Source organism: Microplitis mediator, chromosome 6, assembly GCF_029852145.1.
Source record: "Microplitis mediator isolate UGA2020A chromosome 6, iyMicMedi2.1, whole genome shotgun sequence".
Taxonomy (NCBI): domain Eukaryota; kingdom Metazoa; phylum Arthropoda; class Insecta; order Hymenoptera; family Braconidae; genus Microplitis; species Microplitis mediator.
Genome location: NC_079974.1, coordinates 17,533,637 through 17,555,221, shown reverse-complemented (window position 1 = coordinate 17,555,221; position 21,585 = coordinate 17,533,637). Strand labels below are relative to the sequence as shown.

Below are 21,585 nucleotides of genomic sequence, written 5' to 3'. Positions count from 1 at the left end.
CGACAAAAACCGCATAGAAACCAATACAGTCTATAGGATTCTATGCGGTTTTTGTCGCAGTTGAGTGGATTCTATGGGAATTTTTGAATAGGGTTGTTGCGTATTTTACAAATTATTTTATTAAAAATTTCTAAGTGGCCAAAACTGGCGCTTAAGTGGCCAAAAACGATACTTCTACCCTAATCATAGTAACATGCGGACAGTATGGAATTATTGTACAAATTACCGATACTGTAGAAATTTTAAAAATACATCGAACAGAATTTACAAGGTGCATTGTAATTTTGACAAAGCAACAGATAAAATTTATACCAACTGCATAGTAAAATTTATTAGGTTAAATCAGAATATTTAGTATGCAGTTGGTATAAATTTTATCTGTTGCTTTGTCAAAATTACAATGCACCTTGTAAATTCTGTTCGATGTATTTTTAAAATTTCTACAGTATCAGTAATTTGTACAATAATTTCATACTGTCCTCATGCTACTATGACTATACTAATGTTTCTATAAATTTTTGATGCAAAAAATACCGTAAAATTCTCTGCGTGTATAATATACCTTTGATATAAAATACTCAAAAAATTTACTAAAGCATATGGAATTTAAATTTTCCCGCTATAATTTTATTTATTAACTTTTTTTACGTCGTAAAACATTCATGTCAGTGAGAAAAAAAGTAGAACAGGAACAAAAGGCAGAGCAATTCTGAGGAAAGCGGAAGAAGTTTGACAAAAAATAAAAAAAAAGCTTTTTTTGTTTTTTAATATTCACTAGCTTTAAATTTTTTTGCTTTTCCGTCATCATTAACAGATAGAAAACTATTGTCAAACGTTTCTGCTAAAGTTTTAAACGGAAAAAAACCCTCTCAAGCCTTTCCTCTCTTTCATTATTTCACTCATTCACTCTTTCACATTTTCTCATTTTTTTTTTTTAAATTTTCTGTTTCACTCTCTCTTGCGCTCTCCCTTATTTGCTCGCTCACTCTCTCTCAATTTCGCTTAGATTTTTTTATCTACAACCACATTTGACTGTAATCACGCGAAGCGCCGCAAAAAACAATCCCCTATGGCTAAATATGTCTACCACTTTTACAAAGTTTCATTTTATTTTGTTTATTTTTTGTTTCGTTGCTTTTGAAAAAATTTCAGTTATTGTCACCGGGCATGCTACGTAAGTATTGTCGCGATATTAAAAACAAATAATAAATAATAAACAAAAAATAAAATAATTAAAAAAAAAAAAAAAATAGTTCTTCTGTCAAAGAGCTTGAGTTTAATGCACTCAAGTTCTATGACTCGTAAAAACTATTAATGTATTATTAAAATACAATATACAATATTCTTATCGCACATGTACATATAATAACATTTATTGTCATTGGTAGATGAATAAAAATGATAAGAAATATTGTAGATTTAAACATTCAAATGCGATACATGCAATTTTATTTAAAACTATTAAAAATTAATAATAAATATTTTATTTGTCTGGTTTAATTTTTAAATATCGCGGCAATTTAAATAATAACTAGCAGATAATACAGTAAGTGACTAAATAATAACTATAATAATAATGTCTATTAATAATAATATAGTAATTAATTAATTAAATAATATTAACTTAGTTATTAATTCACTCATGCTTACTAAATAATAAAATAATGCTCTTATGTTTAAAAACTAAACAAGCAAACTATCAATTCCCAAAAAAGAAAATAAACTTTTTTTAAAGTTAAATAATTTAGAAATATCCAGTATAAAAAAAAATTTTGGAAAAATTTCGCTTGAGAACTTTTTAAGTTCAAAAGAGTGAAACTTTTAATGTTACTTTTAAAAATTAAAAATGCTGATTGATTTAATACTTTGTGTAAAAATTTTGAAATTCGATACAAATTCAAAAGTAAATTTTTAAAAATAAGATTTTAAAAAATTTATAATTTGTTGAGAAATAGTTATTAGGGATAAGATTTTTGCCTTGTTTTTGAAATGAGTAGTTCAAATTTTTGATATTACGGCGAAAATATTGGTCTTATTAAAAAGTTTTCGAACAAAAGTTGTAGGAAATTTAATTTTATTAAAAAAATGTCTCTTATGATTTTTTTATTCGATCAATATTTTAACCGTAATTCTAAAATTAAGATTCATAATGAATGATTCAGAATTTGATTAATTATGAAAATCTTAATTTTGAAATTACGGCTTTCTTATTAGTCCTAAGAAAAAATTATAAGAAACATTTTTTTTAGAAAATTTAATTTCCTACAACTTTTGTTTGAAAAATTTTTGAATAAGACCAATATTTTCCCCGTAATATAAAAAATTTCACACCACTAAGTATTAATTATTTTTAAATTAGCGTAAAAATCTTGGCCCTAGTTATAACTTTTTTTTTTTATCGAAACCTGTTACAAAAAAGTGGAAAATCTGTAAAAGAATTTTTTCAAAATTCATGGCAAAATTAAAAAAAATTTTAAACTGAGTTATTTATAATTTAATTTTTGAAAAAATAAAATCATCTCTAATTTTAAAGTTTCTCATTCGTAATTTTTCATAAATTTTTTTTAACAGGATAGTTAATTTTAGTATCCACTTTTTGTGTCGATTTTTCAAATTAAGACAAAGAAAAATAAAAAACTTTGGCTAAGGCACCAAAAAATATCAAAAGACTTAAATTTTTTAGTCCGATAAAAACGGATTTTGTATAAAAATGCATTCACAATATTCTTATTATAATTATCAAACATTTAATCTTATGTCTGCTCATTGAAGCGAGAAAAATTCTATAAAAATATGTAAATCGAAATGTATAAATCGTAAGCTAATTTTATTAATTAATTAATCAATTAATAAAACTAATAATTTACTCCTTTATTTATTTTGTTATTTTCTTTTTTTTTAAATTTAATTTTCTAGATACTAATTATTCGCTTTCAGATATTTAATAATAGTTGTAAATATCGTGCATACAAATAGTAAGCTCATGATTTTTTGAATTCACAATAAGTTTTCTAGTACAAGTGTACAATTAAGCTTTTTTTGGCAATACAAGGCAGTATCCTAGCCTGATTTAAAAAAGAAAAATAATAACAATAAAAAAAAAAAAGGTAAGAAAGAAAAGAAAAACGTACCAGTACGTTTTTAACAATGAGCATTAAACATTATTAATAATTAATAATTAATAATATATAAATACATTATAGTACGTTGTATATTTTACATGTTTATATAGTTATTTTAAATCCGCAAGTCTATATGTCATTACTATAATTATTTTTTTTATGCTCTTAATTTTTTTAAAATTAATTATAAATTAATTTAATGAACGAACGCTTGGAGCCTGGAGGCATCCACGTTATGTAATAATTATTATTATTATTTTTTTAAATGATTATCGTATTTGAAACCTACGTCGGAATGTATATTAATTAGCGTATCACCTAATTAATCCTACTTTATATTATCTCTTTAGTGTCGTTGTTAATACGGTGAAAGGGAAAAAAACTGTCTTTGATTCCATCCGTACAGAAATAAGTGAAAAAAATCATAAAAATGTAAAAAATAAACGAGATATAAATCTCCAGACTCTTGTTAATTAATTTTGTTTTTTATAAAAAATAATTAGTTCTCTCATTACAAGAAAAAATTATATTTTTTAAATTATTAATTCAAAAGAGTCGTATTTATTTGTTTATATTTTTTCGGCGTTTATGATTAAACGGATGATTACGAATTAATTTAAATGGCGATTCTAAATGGCTAAGAAGACAATCGCAAAAGCTGAGACAACCGCATGAACGATGGAGTTGGACTTGGACGAACCTCCAGAAGATAGTATCGAGTAGTCCACAGTGCTGCCACTTGATTCTAAATATAAAAAAAGTGACTCTTTTGGTAATCGGACAATATTATTTTCTTTTTATCATGGCACGCGTTTATTTTTCATTTTTAAATATTAAGGATCACTCAATACTAAAAATCCTAATTTATTTACAATTATACATTATTATTATTATTAATATTTAAAATTAATATAGAAAAATCATCTAAAAAAACGTTTTCATGATACCAGCATCTAAACTTGAAGTTTCAGAGTCTCTACAGCCCGTCGAAACAAGCTAATTTCAAGTCGATGCTGCAAACAACTGCTAGCGAATTCGTAATTCAAAAATAACTCTATACAGCGGGCAGAAACAATTGTGTTCTCGTGTCGAAAAATTTGACCTGATTTTAGTCTAACTGGACTATTTGATCTGTTTTTGATCTTTTACCAAAATTTCAAGCTGTTTTCGAGCTGTTGTTTCAAAAAACAATTGCGTTACAGGCAGACAAAACTAGATTAATTCTTGAACTTTAAAAAATTTTAGTTCCGAAAATTTGCAAGGACAAAACTAGATTAAATCATAGACTTATAAAATTTTTATTTATGGGAAATATTTATAAAAAAAATGTTAAGTTACAGAATTGATTATGTTTTGTTTACTATTTATTTAGTATCTTTTGTTTAAAAATGTCGGCAGTTAATGAAAGTTTGACAGCTTAATTTTTAGTTGTCTTGACTGAATATTTATAGCATTGAATAAAAGTGATAAAATAACTCTTAAAATGTCAAGAAATTTTTCTTATTTACTGGATAAAATCGAAAATATTTTGGCATTAGAAAACATCGAAATTCTTGTGCATTACGGGAGCGCATTAGCATGTTTCAAATATCAAGAAAATTAAAATAATTTTATAAATCTAGATTATTATTATTATTATTTATATTTATAAAAAGTCCTGTTTTTGTCCTTAAAAACAATTGAACACAGACCAATAATTATAATAAAAAAGTTTGTTTTTAGTCTAAACCCGATTTAAAACAGACTAAATATCATACGAAAATAAGTCTGATATTGGCCTGGATAATGACTAGTACGGACAAAAACAGATTAAATTCCTATATAAAATGCATACGATTTATATAAACTTGAATTAAAGAAAATAGTAGTTTATCTATCGAGTGCGAGCGTCTTAGACTCGATTGTACTAGATAAATACATTAGTTTTTGTGACAGATATTTGAAATTTACTACATTTAGTGCCTATAAATGGCAGGTTATAAATCCGCGTTTATTTATTTGGTAAGATTGTTTTGAGAATTTGTTGAAAATTAGAGAAAAGTCGGTAAGTGGACGAATTAAAATGATAATAAATTTTGTCACAAGATGGCTCGTTAAGTTACTTCGATATTTTTTGGTCGTTTGCTATCGCACATGTAACCAAAAAATATTTTTTGATCCGATGATGACGTCACTATTAGAACGATTAGGTATCTTTTTTACCAGCTGTATCTTATCTAATATTTTTAGCTGCCGGCTATAGGCGCTAAATGTCGTAGATTTCAAGTGCCTGTCACAAAAAATATTTAAATTTATCATTTATTTTAAAACAGATCTAATTTTTTGACCCGGGTTTCTTCCCTTGGGAAGAAAAACAATTGTTTCTGCCCGGTGTTTATTATATTTAATGATCATTTGCAGCCTTATTACTCTCATTTGTTTACTTGTCACTTCAGTTTACTCGTTTCATTTTTTTAATGACAGTTTTAATTAACCAAATAAAATTAATAAAAAATGAGTGAAAATAATATTTTTTGTATTATTTACTATTTAATAAGTGACTGTAAATCACATATTTCTCATACTCTAACAATTCTCCTTATCATCGGCTTGAAATTAACTTGTTTCTTACTGGCTGCTGACACTGAATCTTCAAGTTCCGATGCAGGTAATCATGAAAAATATAATGTGTGACTCATAAAATACGATTTCAGACTGCGGATGATATCAGTCAACCTCACCCTAGTCTGAAATCGTCTTGTTTCATCCCTCGTCACACAATATACTATTTCTTGAGCATCGATTCCAACTATTTTATTTTGAGTATAATAAACTACTTGTCTAATTAAATTATTTATATTAATGATTCTCAAGAAAACTACAGCTAAAGCAATTTAAATAAATTCTTTTTTTTTTTTAATTACTAATTAAAAAAAATAATTAAATAAATTAACTAATATAAAGAGAATAATTTTAAAAAAAATAAAAAAGAAAACTGCTAAGATTGAAAGGCTCATATCGTATTAAAAAAAAAATAAAAAATAATAAATAGAAAAAAAAAGTAATAATAATCAGTAATCAGTAATGTAAAAATGAAATAATTAAAAAATAAGACTTACCTTTAGCTGTTTTGAATTGTATGACCTCGGTCTTTCCAAAGCCGATGACATTGTGGGCTCTAAGCTCGACGCGGTAATACGTATCGGCATTAAGATTTTTGATATAATGTTTAGATCTCTGTCCTTTTATTTCATCGCGTACACACGTGTTGTCTTGTTGTTCCCATTCACCATTAACGCGTTTTATTTCACAGTAATGGATTTCATATTTGTCTATTGGTTCACCATTATCTGGCGGCGTTATCCAATTAATTTCGTACTGATTGCTGTACAATGAAGTGTCGTAATTAGGATTGTCAGTTCTTGGCTGGAATTTCGGGGAATTTGGTACTGTTCTCATAGGCGTATTTTCTTCAAACTGTGCGCCCCAGTTACCTGGACCTACGTCATTTGTCGCGAGGAAACGGAATAAGTATGTAGTTGCTGGTTTTAAATGTTCCAAAATATATGGCGAGTTTAATGCCCATGTTTTGTTCAATGCATCTTTCCATGGTTGGTTGACTTCCCGATATTGTACAGTGATGGTTTTAACTGGCAACTCTGGTTCCATTGATGGCGGTTCAATATTGAATGCTATTGTCGTTGCTGTGATTTCGGACATACGTGCTTGTGGAATAGTATCTGGTCTCTTGCCTTCTTTCAATTGGATTGTATGAATTGCTTCACCATGAACATTTTTAGCTTGACAACGGTAATGTCCGTAGTATCTGGTGTCAACTGGGGTAACTCGAAGAGTGCTGATAGGTCCATTACCATACTGCCTATAAATTTCCGAAGTAGCCAATTCTGTTTGTAAAATGGGACGTTCGCCGTGGTACCATTGGATTGTTGCATTGGGAATACTTTCGGCGATACAGGTTAGATTAACTGGCCTACGTTCCCACGACCAAACTGAATGATTCGTCATTGAGGCAAAGGACGGCGGGAATTCAACAGTCAAGTGTCCATTTTTGTAACTAGAGCCTACTTTATTGGTAGCTATACATTCGTAAATGCCATCGTCTTCACGTAATACACGTCGGATTGATAGAACAGCAACAGTTTCACCGTTAGCAACATTTTCAATACTTGTAAGTTCAATACGATCATCGTTTGATTGAATTCCTTTACTAAATGGTTTGTCGTTTGTTTGTTTTTTGAAGACAACTACTGGTGGTGGACGACCATAAGCTTTGCATGTTATTTCAACGTCTTTTTGTACAGCTTGAGTTCTGTTAATAAATTCCATTATTTTAGGTTTTTCGATAACATTTACTCGTATGTTTATATTTGCTGAGGCTGCTGGATTTTCAGCTATGCACTGATACTCGCCGCTGTCTTCACGGCGTACATCAGTGATGGTAAGAACTCCAGTATCACGATCTACACCAAAACGGTTTACCGTTGTAAGATTTTCTTGATTGATTGTTTTTATCCATGAGTAAGCTGGTGGTGGTTTTCCAGTAGCATTACAAACAGTTATACTTGCGGTTTTTCCTTCAATTATTTCGATTTCAGAACTTACTTCTTGAAGTTTTGGTTCTTCATAAACGATTAGTTTAATGTAGCGTTCTTCAAGTTCACCGGTTTCTAATACGGCCGCGCGACAAATATATGTGCCGGCATCATCGTCGCTTACACTTTTGATTTTTAATGCGTGAGTTTCTACGATGTAATGATCATCAGTTAAAATAGATTTTGAGCCTAAATACCAATCGACTGTTGGAGCCGGTCGAGCACTAACTTGACATTTTATTTTGTACTCTTTACCGACAATTGCATGCTGAGTTTCTGGAGCGTCAACCCATGTAATGGCGTCTGTAATTTTGAGGTAATAAAATATGTATATATATATTTATATAGGTATATATAGAGGTGGGAGGGCAAAACGGGGTATTTAAGGAAATAGTAAGTTTTCGGGAACTCAAATACGTTAAATATTTTTTTTTTTAATGACATTCGAAGTGAATAGAAAAAATTTTTAGCTGTCATTAAAAAAAAGTAATTTCTTGCGGACAAAATGAGATACTCCCTAAATAAACGCAAAAATGAAAATTCCGGAAATTGAATAAATTTGATGAAGAGAGTGAAACAGGTGATTTTTAAATAAACCGTTGGGAAGTCTACAGTTTCCGTGGCGCCACCAAATGATCGCGAATTCTTGTAGAACTCGACGAAATAAGACTTTTTTTGAAATGGCTATAACTTTTTCAAAAATAGACTAATTCAGACGTTTTTTTTTCAAAATTTTCATCTTTAAACGCACTTTTCGAAAAAAATACAAAAAATTGAAGATATAAAAATCTATGAAATATTTCACTTTTTTGAAAAAATCGGATTTTTCTCGAAATCCATTTTTCTCAAAAACTAAGCGAGATATCGAAAAATTTTATTCTATAAGAAATTGTTATTTCGTCGAGTTCTACAAGAATTCACGGTCATTTAGCGGCGCCACGGAAACCGTAGAATCCCCTCGAATCTCGTTATAAGTCCGCCTACAGGGGTGTAGGGGAATATAATTCTAAGAATTCCTGTACCCCCACTTCTACTCAGCAGTTAAACGCCGTAACTCACACTTCCCCTACTTTGCAAGCGTGTGAGTGTGTACATGATTATTTTCGTAGTCATAGAGGGGGAATGTCTTCCAAGAAATATAAGTCGGCGGACTTATAACGCGACTGGACTGTACTTTTTCATTAATTAAAATAAAGTATTAAATGTCCAAAAATGGAGCAGTGGCCATAAATGGTACTTCTACCGGTTACATGACTAAATATCACATTTATAATATCACACGACAAAATATCACAGTCATACTATCACCAGCCTGTACATTGAGATCGCATTACGTCAAAATATCACATGATATTATGTCGTGTGATATTCAGTCGTGACATCACTTCTACCCTATTTACTAAAGTGATTTTGGAATATTTCAAAAACATTTTAAAAATAAAACTTTTTTATAAAATGTCTTGGGTACCCCATTTTGCCTCTCCCTCCCCTATATACATATAATATCTTATGTACATTATTGTACAACTTACCAATTGTTTGAACCTTTACAGTCTTGTTGAACGTCTCAGTGAGCGCATAGTTTCCGAGACAAGTGTACTGACCAGTTTGATCTTCTCTCAGTGGATTAAAATACAGTGAAAGACTGTTGTCTTCTGGTTTTTTTTCTGTGTAGACTATTGGATTCCCAGTTTTATCATTGGATGTGAACGAGCTGTTTAATTAAAATATATATTTTATTGATTGGACATTTATTCTCTTTTATTTATTTAAATAACCCTTTCGATGACAAATAATTAAACCGTCTAATTGGATTATCAGTAATTAAAATATTTTGATAAATATACAGATGGAAGATTTATTAACTAAAATTTATTTATTTAATTACATTGAAAGGATTACTTTATAATAATTTTTAAATACTTGTGGATGATAGCATTTTAAATTTAATTATCAAGTGAAATATCACAATGCACGCAAAATAAAAATATGTGAGAAGATAAGTCTGAAGAAAAAAAATGAAGAAAGAAAACACCAACTGATGAGGATATGATTAAAGAAGGCTGAGAATTCGATGAAATATGAAAATTTAAATTATGACATGAACAATGAAAACCCTGTCGGAGATCTTTTGTTCACACTTGTCGTCGTAGTCGGGTATGAGTAGAATTTGACTGTGGCAAATGAGAAAACAGTAGTGACTTTAAATCCTCTCTCACTTTTCTTACACTAGGTACATCCAGTACCCATTCTTTCTCTCTCGGTCTCATTCACTATTAAAATGGCTGGTGAAACGTGAAAAGACTTAGTAATTTATGCAATGAGAGAGTAAAGAATCGTCTTTTGTCTCATTTTCTTTCTTTGGAAAAAAGAAAAAATAAAAAAAATAATAAATGAGGGAATATAAACCCTGACGTGGTGAATGATAAGTGGTGATATGTATGCAGATGAAATAAGAGTATAAGAGTAAAAGAACTATAACACACTAGACGACAACCACTCGCTGGACTACTCGAAAAAAATTTAAATAAAAATTTTTGTTTTCATAAACAACAAAAAGTTCATTAAAATATAAAACGAAAAATGATTATTTATGACAAACAATAAAAGCCACTCTAAATCATAAAATATATGACAGTAAAGTTAGCAGACATTTAAAATTTAAATAAATTTTTTTAACAGATAAATAATAAAAAAAAAATATTTCTGAAAAGATGCACGTGTAGAAAATTTGATAAACTTATGTGCAATTTTTCAAAATATTTTTTTTAATGCTTATTTTTTTGTTAAAAAAATTCAAATATTGTTAAATGTCTGCTAACTTTATTGTCATAAATATTTATGATCCTGAAGTTAGCAGAGAGGTAAAAATTTTCGAATTTTTGTTTTAACGACTTAATTTAAAAAAAAAATAAAAATATGCACATGTAGAAAATTTAATAAACTATAGGTGCAATTTTTTTAAATAATTTTTTTTCAATAATTTATTGTTTAAAAAAAAATCCAAAAATTATTGGACGTCGGCTAACTTCAGTATCATAAATATGTGTCTTTATATTGCAACGAAAAATATTTAAAAGCATTTTGAAATTAAAAAAAAAAAAAGTTAAATAAAATTTGCCAATTCAATTAAAAAATTTTAATAAAAAATGACTGTAGCCAATGAAGAAAATTCAGTGATAAATATTCGATGCAAAACTCGTGAATAAAAAAACACTAGTTGATAAATAAAAATATTTATATGTAAAATAAAATGAACAATGATGTTAACGGTTTTTTGTTTTTGTTTATGTTTTTTTTTTTTTTGTATACTCGCCTGTCGATCGCCAACACGACGAGACTGTGTGCAACAAAAAAAGAATAAAGTGAAGAAAATTTTGTTAGAAATTTAGTGCTCGTGTTGGGTGTTTTTTAGTGTTTATTAAAACATTAAATTTGGATTCAGCTGATAAAAAAAAATCGTTAAATTCTCATGTATAGTACATAGTAATTTAAACTACTGGTTATTATTTTTACAGCCCAAAAATAAAGAATTTTATAAACTTTTTTTTTATGGATACATTTTTTAAATCCAATTATAGTTATAATTATAATTATAGTTATTGATATAAATATAGATATAATTAAAAACATAAAACTTACTTTCGTAATTCAATAACACGGTTATATGGATCCAACCACTGAATATTTCCTAAGCTGGGATCATTAACGCCAGTTAATTTGCACGTAAGGAAAAGGTTTGATCCACTGGGTTTAGATTGGACTTCACCATAAGGTAAAATTTCTAGTGATGCTGCATTAGCCCACGCTGCAATAAAAAAACAAATAACAATTAATTGAATTCTTTTTTTTTTTTTAATAATAAAGCAAGTCAATAAATTTAATACTATGTCTGACTGTAGGTATACTACTATAATCATTGTTATTATTATTGTTATTTGGTGTTTTAATAAAATTGAAAGCAATACATAATACAGAAATACAGAGTGAACCGTCAGGCTTAGTCATTTTCGTGAAATACCATAATGACATGACGTGAAACTGTTGAGAGATTAGTTGAACTCAATGATGATGACCGAGGGGAGAGTCATGTACAGTATAGCAGTGGTACAACAGAGCAATAGCTTGCTTTGGTAGTATAACAAATCGAGATAGTAGATGTGTAGATCCAGACGGATAGAACAGGATAGTTTGATATGGTCTATGGAGAATGGACACAAATGTGAAATGGGGTGAAGAAGGAAGGGTAAGAGAAACACACAGCAAGAGGAGGAGAATGGGTGATGGGTGATGACCGACAACAGGAAGCAGCAATTAAGCCGATTAAATTCTGCCAAGCGAAAGTGCGGAATTGACGCAACCATGGAAATTTGAAACTTTACAAACAAATTCCGCGTTCGTTTAATAAAATAAATATTTTTATTAATTTAAGTACACGGTTTTTTTATTCTTTTGTTTATGTAAATCGAGAAATATTTTATTTTGATTAAATTTATTAATAAACATTAAAATAATAAATGTTGTCTATTTCCTAGACTGGAGATCGTGGGACAAATTTCATTTCCTTATCGTGGGAATGCTAATAAACAGAATAAAGAGTATAGTGGTGGTGATGCTGGCGTTGGATCTCATTTTAGTTTTCATCTCTTGTCTATATATATAAGAGCACGAAATTGCCTTTATTCATCTTCTTTCTTTCTCTCTCTCTATTTTCTCGGATGGTAATATACAACATAACATAGAGCAATTAATCCGTGGATAAATCGGAACTAACACTGTTAATTTATCTATATATTACTCTTTCATTGTATGTGCTGGGAGTAAATGTATGTGTATATGTATCTGTCTCTCAATCTTGTATAGCTTTAACCAAAAGAGATGAGAGGATTCACAGACGCGTGAAGCCGCCTCGGCAACTTTGCTAATTGCACCTGAGTCAGTCAAAGTTAATTCCCGTGGCCGACCACATCGGCAAGCGTTAGAGCTACGTAGAGAATTTACTCAACGATCCAAGGATTCTCGGTGTGGTTATTCCATCTTATGCACAACAGCTATATATATTATAAATATCTCACTGCTAATTTTGATCCTTAAGTTAATATAAATATTCTCAATACCGATTATCTACATTATTAAGAGAATAAGGAAAATTTTGTTCCCGCCATATCTATATGGTAGAATTAGTTAATGTTATTGAAATTGGTATCATTAGATAGGTCTTGACTTGAATTTGTGCCTTTTCATAGTTTAAACTCTTTTTAATTGCCAAGTATTGAGATAAATAGATTTATCTATATCATTCGAATTACATTTAAATTACGCGGGAAAAAGACGATCGTATTTATTTTCTTTAAATAAATTAATACTTTAATTATTCTGTCACTAAATATGACTGAATGTCACTGAATATATAGCTTTATGATTTATATCGCGTTACTTATTCCAAAATGACAGATTTTTATACTCCCTTTTGGTTTTAGGAAGCCTCTCAAAGCCAAAAAAGTGTGCATAGAAAAAAAAAAGTATTCATTGGCACAAAAAATCTTTACTCGCCTAAAGAAAATTTTTACTTACCCCAATAAATTTTTTGCATTGTGAATTGAAAACAAAAATTTATTTAGAACTAGAAAAAATTACTTGGTGCGAGGAATTATTTCTTGACCAAAAAAATATTTTCTCGCCCCAAGACAATTTTTGTATTTAATTGATAATGCATAAAATTTTTTGCGGCAAGAAATCCTTTTTTTCTGCGTATTTTATAAATTTAGTAGTGATATTTGGACAGTCACGTAGTGACTGCAGGTTGCTCGTCATTATTAATGCGCTAAAAAGATAACAAGAGAAAAACTAAAAATAAGATAATAAATGTCTAGGGTGTATCTTGGGAAATTTAGGGTCTTCCTAATTGCTGCGCGTAGTTGTGTATGTCCTAATTTAGCTGGACAAGCATCAACACCCTTGCGTTAGTCACGGGGGCATCGTAAGAGTCGACCTGGTGTTAAGATTTTCCAGGGGATCTTTTCTCTTATATCTTTTGGTGTCACGGGGGTTGAAAGAAGCCCCATAATTGGCATCAGGGATTCATCCTGGCTTCAATGCCGCAGTACTTGAAGCCTGTCTATATATCTACGCCTCAATACTATCGTATACCATCACCGTGCTATTCTCTGTTATAGTCTAGTGTATATAGTTATGGTAAAGTAAAAGACAGACTTTAACGGCTTTTCTTCTCTCTTTTCCGTTAGATAGCTGGTGCTTCCCTTTCTTTATATGTATATATATATATCTGTAGCAGGCCGCCTTTAGGACACATCTTATTTACGTTAGTTAGGGTTTGTTGGCGCATCCACCCTCTAACAGGCATTCGTTTTTCCCATCACGTTCTTTCCCTTTAGTAAACTACAAGAACCACCTTCTACATCACCACCTTCACATCATAGTCGTTATACTCTCCCTTTAATTTTTACCTCAGAACATCCCTTAAGAATGTTAACTGACGAAATTATTAAAAGAACCCAGTGATTAAATTTACCCAATTACTTTTAGTTATTTATTTAGATATAACTATAAATGTTATCTTAAATGTTTTTATTTTTAGGTTGAAATGAAAGTTAATAAAGTTGGGAAATAAATAACTGGCGTATAAATACATATATATATGTATATAGAAATAGAGAGAGAGAGTGTGTAACTGGGACTGAAGAGCATAAGGTCTCGTATATATACTGGGGATATAAATTAACAATGTACTACCCCGATGGCGCACCTGAATTTACGTATAAGAGGGTTGTGTTCCTCCTCATGGTTGCCTAGACCAGCAGGGCAATATCGAGAGACAAGTTGGAGGGTGCGACAACAGAATAGAGGGTTGCACATCAGAGACACGCTCATACGTAAAGTTACCCCATGATGATGGTCTTTTCCATGGGACACACGCGCCCCCGTCGTTCATGTTCAGTTTCTTAACACAGTCACAAGGGTTTGCTGGGTGTGAGCCCACTGAAACTGAGGGTAACTTGCATCGAGATAGAGGAAGAAAAAGATAAAGAAACAGAGATGGCAAGTGAACTCTGCGACATGTCACTTGAGCCGGAAGAATTCTATCCAGAGGGTTCAGTTGGTTGGACGACGAGAGGGAAAAGGGCGATGGAGGATTTGATCGAATTCCAATATCGAATTGGCTTGAAACTGGGCGGCTAATACGTTAGAGCTATGGCTTCGGGAATTTTAGAGAGACTCAAGTTTTGTGATTAGGGAGGTGGATTTGTATTGGTGGATCAGGATTAATATACAAGGGGTTGGTGGTGAAGTTGATTAAAGAACTTGTTAAGAAATTGTTTGAATTGCGATGGAGGCTTTGCTCGAATTTCCTTTAATTTATTTTAAAACTTTTTTTTCTTTTCATCCATCCCAAGTCGTATTCATTATTATGACGTCTACTTAAAAAAAAAAAAGTTTGTCATTATGAAGAGTCAGAAAATTTAATGAAGGTAATTATGGGTTATTTAATAGATAAATTGAGTTATATTTGTGACTATTAAAAATAATTAACCGAATTAAATATATTTAATAGGATGAAATGATTGAAGAGAATTGGAAATAAGAAATAAAGAAATAACTTTAGGAAGAAGCTGAACTCAATTATTACTAATCCAATCTTGGAAGAACATTATTAGAAAGTCGTTGAAAACTTTTGCGATTAGACACCCTGGGGCATCCTCTTACTCTCAGCCCCTGGATGTTCTTCAAGTGTTCGGGCAATTAACGATTTCGTTGGCAAGCAAATCTGAGAAAATGGAGTGAGTGAGTTCTCTCTGGAGAATGTATATACATAGACAGATATTTATTTTAAAAGCAATACCGTCTGTGACGTGTAGGAATAAGTCGTCGCTTTACAAACTAAAAAATAAACTCAACTTGAGATAAAATCTGTTTTACTGCTGAAGACTCCAAGGGCTTTTACATCAGTACAGCTTGAGAAGAATCTTTGGAGAAATAATTTCCCAAATGATAGGAAAAAAAAATCATCAAAAGTTTTTTTCTTTTAAGCTATAGAATTTTTTATTCCTTTTCGTATCTTTCTTTGAGGATATCTTTAAAAATGCCTCAAGGGTGAAATCGTAACCACCCTCGATAATCCAACGATGAGTTTTTTCGATTAGGCTAAAAATTAGAGCTTTAAAACCGGATAATAATGAGCTAAACCAGATTCAAAGCAAGAAGTTCTGGCATAAAAAAAAACATATTTCGAGGGGGAAAAAATGAAGTAAAGAGATATGTAATTTTATATTTTGTGTGACACAAAAAAAGTAATGACACAAAATAAAATTCCTAGTAGATAATAGGCGTATCTAGTTTAATGTATAGCGGTAAAATGAATGGGTAGACGCGTAAATAGTGCAGGCAGATAAAAATTGTTTGGATTTAATGTACAAGAGAGAGGGAATAAATAGAATGGGGATGGGAAAAGAGTCGAAGCACGACGGGAGATAAGCCGGCCTAATTAAATGCTTGCAGGCGCGGTATCTCTACTTTACTCTCTGCTAGTGTATAATGTGAATAAATATATATATGTATATATAGATATATATGAGTGTAGTGTTGTATGGAGGGCGTTCGTTAAGTACGAAAAGCTGGTTCGAAAGTAAACGCGGATAGGGGCGGAAAAAGGGACTGAAGGGATCCGACAGATTGCGGTCCCCGCTTGGGAAGACTCGGACAAATAAACAGGAAGGAATACATATATATGTTATAGAGAAAATTCTCGTATAAAGAAAGGATACTGTAAATACGATTGGATATATGTGTACGTGATGTCGTGCAGATTTTCGTGATTCTCTTTGCTGAGAGATCAAATGAACTCGGATTAGAGGAATACAATGGATGAAATATTTCGTATTAAAAAAATTACTTTTTATTTCAATTTACTTTTTTCCTTTCATTAACTTGGTCATTCACTTTAAATACATATTCTCTGTAGTTTATTATATTTACTTTCGGCAGATTTCAATTTCGGTGGGTTTATTATAAATAAAGCTTATAAATATGTCGGATACGAAAATTGATTATTTTGTTTTATTATATTTACAAGTAATCAATAGATTTAATTAACAGTTTGTATGTGGAAATTGAATTTTAAAAGCTAATATGACTTTTTGTTCAATAAATCAACTTTACAAATATTTCATTTACTTTTAATGGTTTTTATGATTCAAATTCAATCAAATAATTATATAATAAATATCAATTATTATTTATATTTATGAATATTTTGTAATTCAATTATTGTATTTAATAAAATATTTATCAAGCCTGCAATAAAATGAAATTTTTTAATAATATTAAATTACCCATAGCTCATAAACAATATAATACTATACTATAAAATATTGCATTGTCACAAGCTTTAAACTTTACTATTACATAAAAAAATGAATTGTTTGTCTAGAGCAGTAAAAAATTACGAGCAACAGAAAAAAAAAATAAAAAAAAAGACCGAGTACTTGTGATAGGCCAGAATATCATCGGGACTATTGATGGTGGCTATAAAAAAAAATTTTTACCACAATTTCAATGGATAGAGGCAATGTGTAAAAGTATGGGTTGAAATGAATAAGGGGAAGGTAAAAAAATTACTATATACGAGCAATTAAAACAAATTGAACTCGACATTCTTTTATTACATTTTTTTTATCTCCACTTTCCTCTTTCTACATTATTTCTTCCTATCATTGGTTTGGAAATAAATATTTTCTCAATTATATACGGAAAAAAGAGCAGTTGACAAATTAGAGTTTCTACAGTGAAAACAGGCCTTCGGAGCAAAAATCTTTAAACATTAAAGCTTAAACTGTAATTTTAGAAATTTGTTATAGTAATAAAATGAATACAATTTTAAGCAGCAAATTTGACAGTTTAAAGTGTAATTTTAGTTTAATAAATATTTAAAGCATTATTTACTTTTTATTTTGAATTCTTGCTTTATTTAAAAATTAATAGTTGATGGGTGAAACTGTAAAAATTAAGATTTATTGGCTATGTATTTTTTGCTTTCTGAAATAATACCTCTTATTTATTAATAACATAAAAATTACACTGTGAGTTATCAATTGTCGAGAATGATAAATGATCTGAGAAAAATCACAGCTCACACTGTAATTTTTAAATTCTACATCTTAAGAAGAACACTACTATAAAGAATAGTAATATTAACGATCGAAAATGTAATTTTAACTAATTTTAGAATAAAATTTAAAATTATAAAATCTGTTTACTATAGAGAACTGGACAATATCGAGTTTGAAACTGTAATATTTGTTATGCCTGGGATAAAAATGTAATTTTTACAGTTTCAGAGTCGCACCGCTTTACGACTGTACGAAACTGTAATAAATACAGATATGAGTTAAATTTTTCAACTGCTCTTTTTTCCGTGTTATTATTGTTTTCTTTAATAATTGAATCAGTGGTAATCATTAAACTATTTCTCAATGAATATTTACTGACTATCAGTACTTTTCCTAGATTTATTTCAAAAGAGTACTCATCTAGAATGATCTAATTATGTATCAATGAACAGAACAGACCAACAGGCAACACTAATGTTTAAATTAAATTAAAATTTTTTGACGTAAGCGGGAACAATATAAAAAACAAATCAATCCGTAATTACATCCCATCGATTAAAATTTCTTCTTTTCAATTAGTATTCATTTATAGTAATTTATCGTACTGATGCAAAAAATTAAATAGAAAATTATTGCACCGATAAAATATTAATAAATAGAAAAAAAGCATATTAAATGCTATGGGTTTTTAATAAATGTAATAACATAATTATTAGAAAATTATAAGAAAATGATTCATAAAAATTTAAATTCATATATATGCAATAAGCATAAAAAAATTTGTTTACTTTAATGACAAGAATATACAGTCAGATAGTTATATAGTCTAGTCGCACCGCTTCACTACTATACGAAGCTGTAATAAATACAGATATGAGTTCAATTTTTCAACTGCTCTTTTTTCCGTGTACACATTTACGTATTTGTTTAATATCGATTCTACGAAATATCTATTTCATTTTAAACATGACAAAGTATACATAAAATACATTTTAAGAATCTATTTCTGCGGACATTATAAATATAGACCGACAGAAATGAGTAATCGCAGCGGGAAAACTTTATATTGCTGCACTTATACTTGAAGCTCTATAGCTTTAATTTTATCCACTATAAAATGAAAAAAGATAAAAGAAACGTATTATCAAGTATAGACGGAACAGTGGATGAATTACAGAAAATTGAGAGAAAAATATCAGGTATAAGAAAATTAATTTTAAATTACATCAAATTATTGCATTACTTTTATATAACTGGAATTTAATTTGAATAATTTTTATTAAATTGGATTTTATATTATTTTATTGAAAGGTATTAAGTCGAAATTTAAATATAGTTGGTTTATATTTAAAATAGTCAAGTTTAAATTTATTAATGACACGTTCGAGTAGCCATGGTACTCTTAAGATGCATTAAATCGGTCTCAATATGCACAGCTGCATTTGAGCTTTTTATTCATGTCGTTTATAAGTATGTAGTTAATGCCGGTATGCTGGGTTTTGTAACAAGCGGCGAAGACTTTTATGAGGCACACGTAAGCGCATTTACTTTTGCACATTTATTTTTATTAACACCTTTATTTATGAATTTTTATAATATTTACATAATATATATTTTAACAAAAAAGATATAGAAAATACTTTAGATCTAAATATATTTATTTAGATCTTCTCAGATTTATGTAGATCGATATACTTCAATTTTTTCGTTTTTTTTAGTCTTCAAATTTTTTTTTAAGTGGAAATTTTTAATTTTAACAATTTAATAATTTACCTTTGGTTTTAAAAAAATAATATCTATGTAGATTTGAATAGAATATAAATTTATATTTCAAATTTTTTAAAATTATATAGCGGAAGGGGCAGAACGGGGTAGGGTAGGCAAAACGAGGTACTCCCAAAATTTTATAAAAAATAAAATTTATTTTTCAAATGATTTTTAAACATTACAAAATTACTTTTGTAAATATAATTGAGCATTATTTTATGTACCTGAAGATCGGAACGTTTTTCCCGGAACGGAAATAAAAAAACGAAATGAAAAGTAAAAAATCTACTGGATCTCCACTTCTGAAAAGTTTCGCACATCAGGCGAAAATTGCAGGCCACCCCCAACTGTTCTTTAAGTCACCTCTAAAGTCGAATTACCTAAATTTTTTTAAGTTTTGTTGCGCGAAAAACGTTTCGATCTTCGGGTACATATTATTTTGAATTTTTTTTGTGAAACTTTTTTGAAAATCGATTGTCAGTTGAAAAATATTAAAGACTTTTGTTTTATGCGTTTTGCCCCTCCCTCCCCTATTAGTCAGTTTTAAAAATTATTTCTTGAGAAAAGTAAATACTTAGGAAAACAGCAGTCGAAAAATTTTGGAATAGTTACGTAAAATTTTTAAAAACTTTGTATGTTAAATGAATAATTAGGGTGGTACCGTTTTTGGCCACTTTAGAGCCAGTTTTGGACACTTAAAAAATTAAAATAAAGTAATTTGCAAAATACGCAAAGACATAATTAATTTTTTAAATTTCTTTAGAGATACTTTTATCCTACTGTTAAAATAAAAATTTTATTTTACACTTTTTCGTTAATTAAAATAAAGTATTAAATGTCCAAAAATGGAGCAGTGGCCACAAATGGTACCACTACCCTGTATATATAATGTACATAAATATAAAAAAAATTAATATGAATTAGAGAGACAGTACTTAAAGTTATTTTATAATTAGAGCACGTCAATGATGTTATAAAATGAAAAATGAGTTCGTAATAAAAATAAGAATTACAAAAGTATATATATATCTACAGAAGAGAAGGTAATAAATTTTCGTAATAAAAATAACAGAGATCAAAACATTAGAGTACTTGAGGTGTAATGGTTAAAGTCAACATTGACACGCAAGTAATAAACTATCCTGTAGTTGAGGGCTAGAAGACTGAAATTTGCTGAATGTGGAGTAGAGGTAAGGGGAAAAAAGTAGAAAAGTAAAAAAGAAAGAAAAGGCCCAATGAAAAAGGAAAAAGAAACGGACAACTTTTATGTCTTTCACGTGATGCGAAAGAAAAAGTCGTTACTCGTTTTACTTGGGTTTTTTCCCCGAGGTATCGAAAAGTTTGTACGGTAGAAAAATAAAAAAATGGAAATGAAATGAAATGAGAATAAAAGAAATCAGATGATTTATGTAAGTAAATGAGTTTATTGAATTAAAAATATTTAATTCAATAATTTTGATAAAAATTTTTAAATTAATTTCAGTCTGTCAAGTATAGTATACATATTTATCATTGACTGATGAAAATGCCAATAAATATGGACGAGATGTCGTGATTAATGGAAAGAGGGTTTAATTGATTGGAAATGCTGTCCAATTCCCTGTCGAGTATTTAATAAAATTTGTTCGAGTGATTCAAGATCGAATTGTTTAATTCATCGATGCTTTTTTCCATTCAAATCACATTCGAATATGAATTTTATCGTAATTATTAGCATGATTATTATTACTATTATTATTTACTTGAATATTCAAATTAATTCTCGATATTTTTATTTGAACGACTAAATAAATTCATAAAAATTTATTTACGTCTAGTAAAATTTCCTCAAGTGTATTGACGACGACCAATGATATTTATTTATTTACTATGGTCTTGAGAAAGCCAGGTATAGACTTGGTCATATATGTCCTCAGTACACAGAAATATATATATATATATATATATATATATATAGAAAGTACAGTAACAGCAAGT

General features: G+C 29.3%; 1 protein-coding gene across 5 annotated transcripts in view; it reads right to left on the bottom strand.

Annotated features, from left to right (window-relative positions):
* LOC130669816 (fasciclin-2) overlaps positions 1–21,585 on the bottom strand; it is an 86,192-nt gene that overhangs the window by 11,813 nt on the left and 52,794 nt on the right. For 3 of the 5 annotated variants that reach the window (XM_057472906.1, XM_057472904.1, XM_057472907.1), the window contains exons 2-5: positions 11,357–11,522; positions 11,031–11,054; positions 9,247–9,428; positions 6,221–8,017 (exon numbers count right to left, since the gene is read on the bottom strand). In XM_057472906.1, coding sequence (XP_057328889.1) covers positions 6,221–8,017; positions 9,247–9,428; positions 11,031–11,054; positions 11,357–11,522 — 2,169 coding nt within the window. Of the gene's footprint in view, positions 1–939; positions 3,868–6,220; positions 8,018–9,246; positions 9,429–11,030; positions 11,055–11,356; positions 11,523–21,585 lie in introns of those variants that run through there. The other 2 variants (XM_057472908.1, XM_057472905.1) reach the window with 2 other exon arrangements.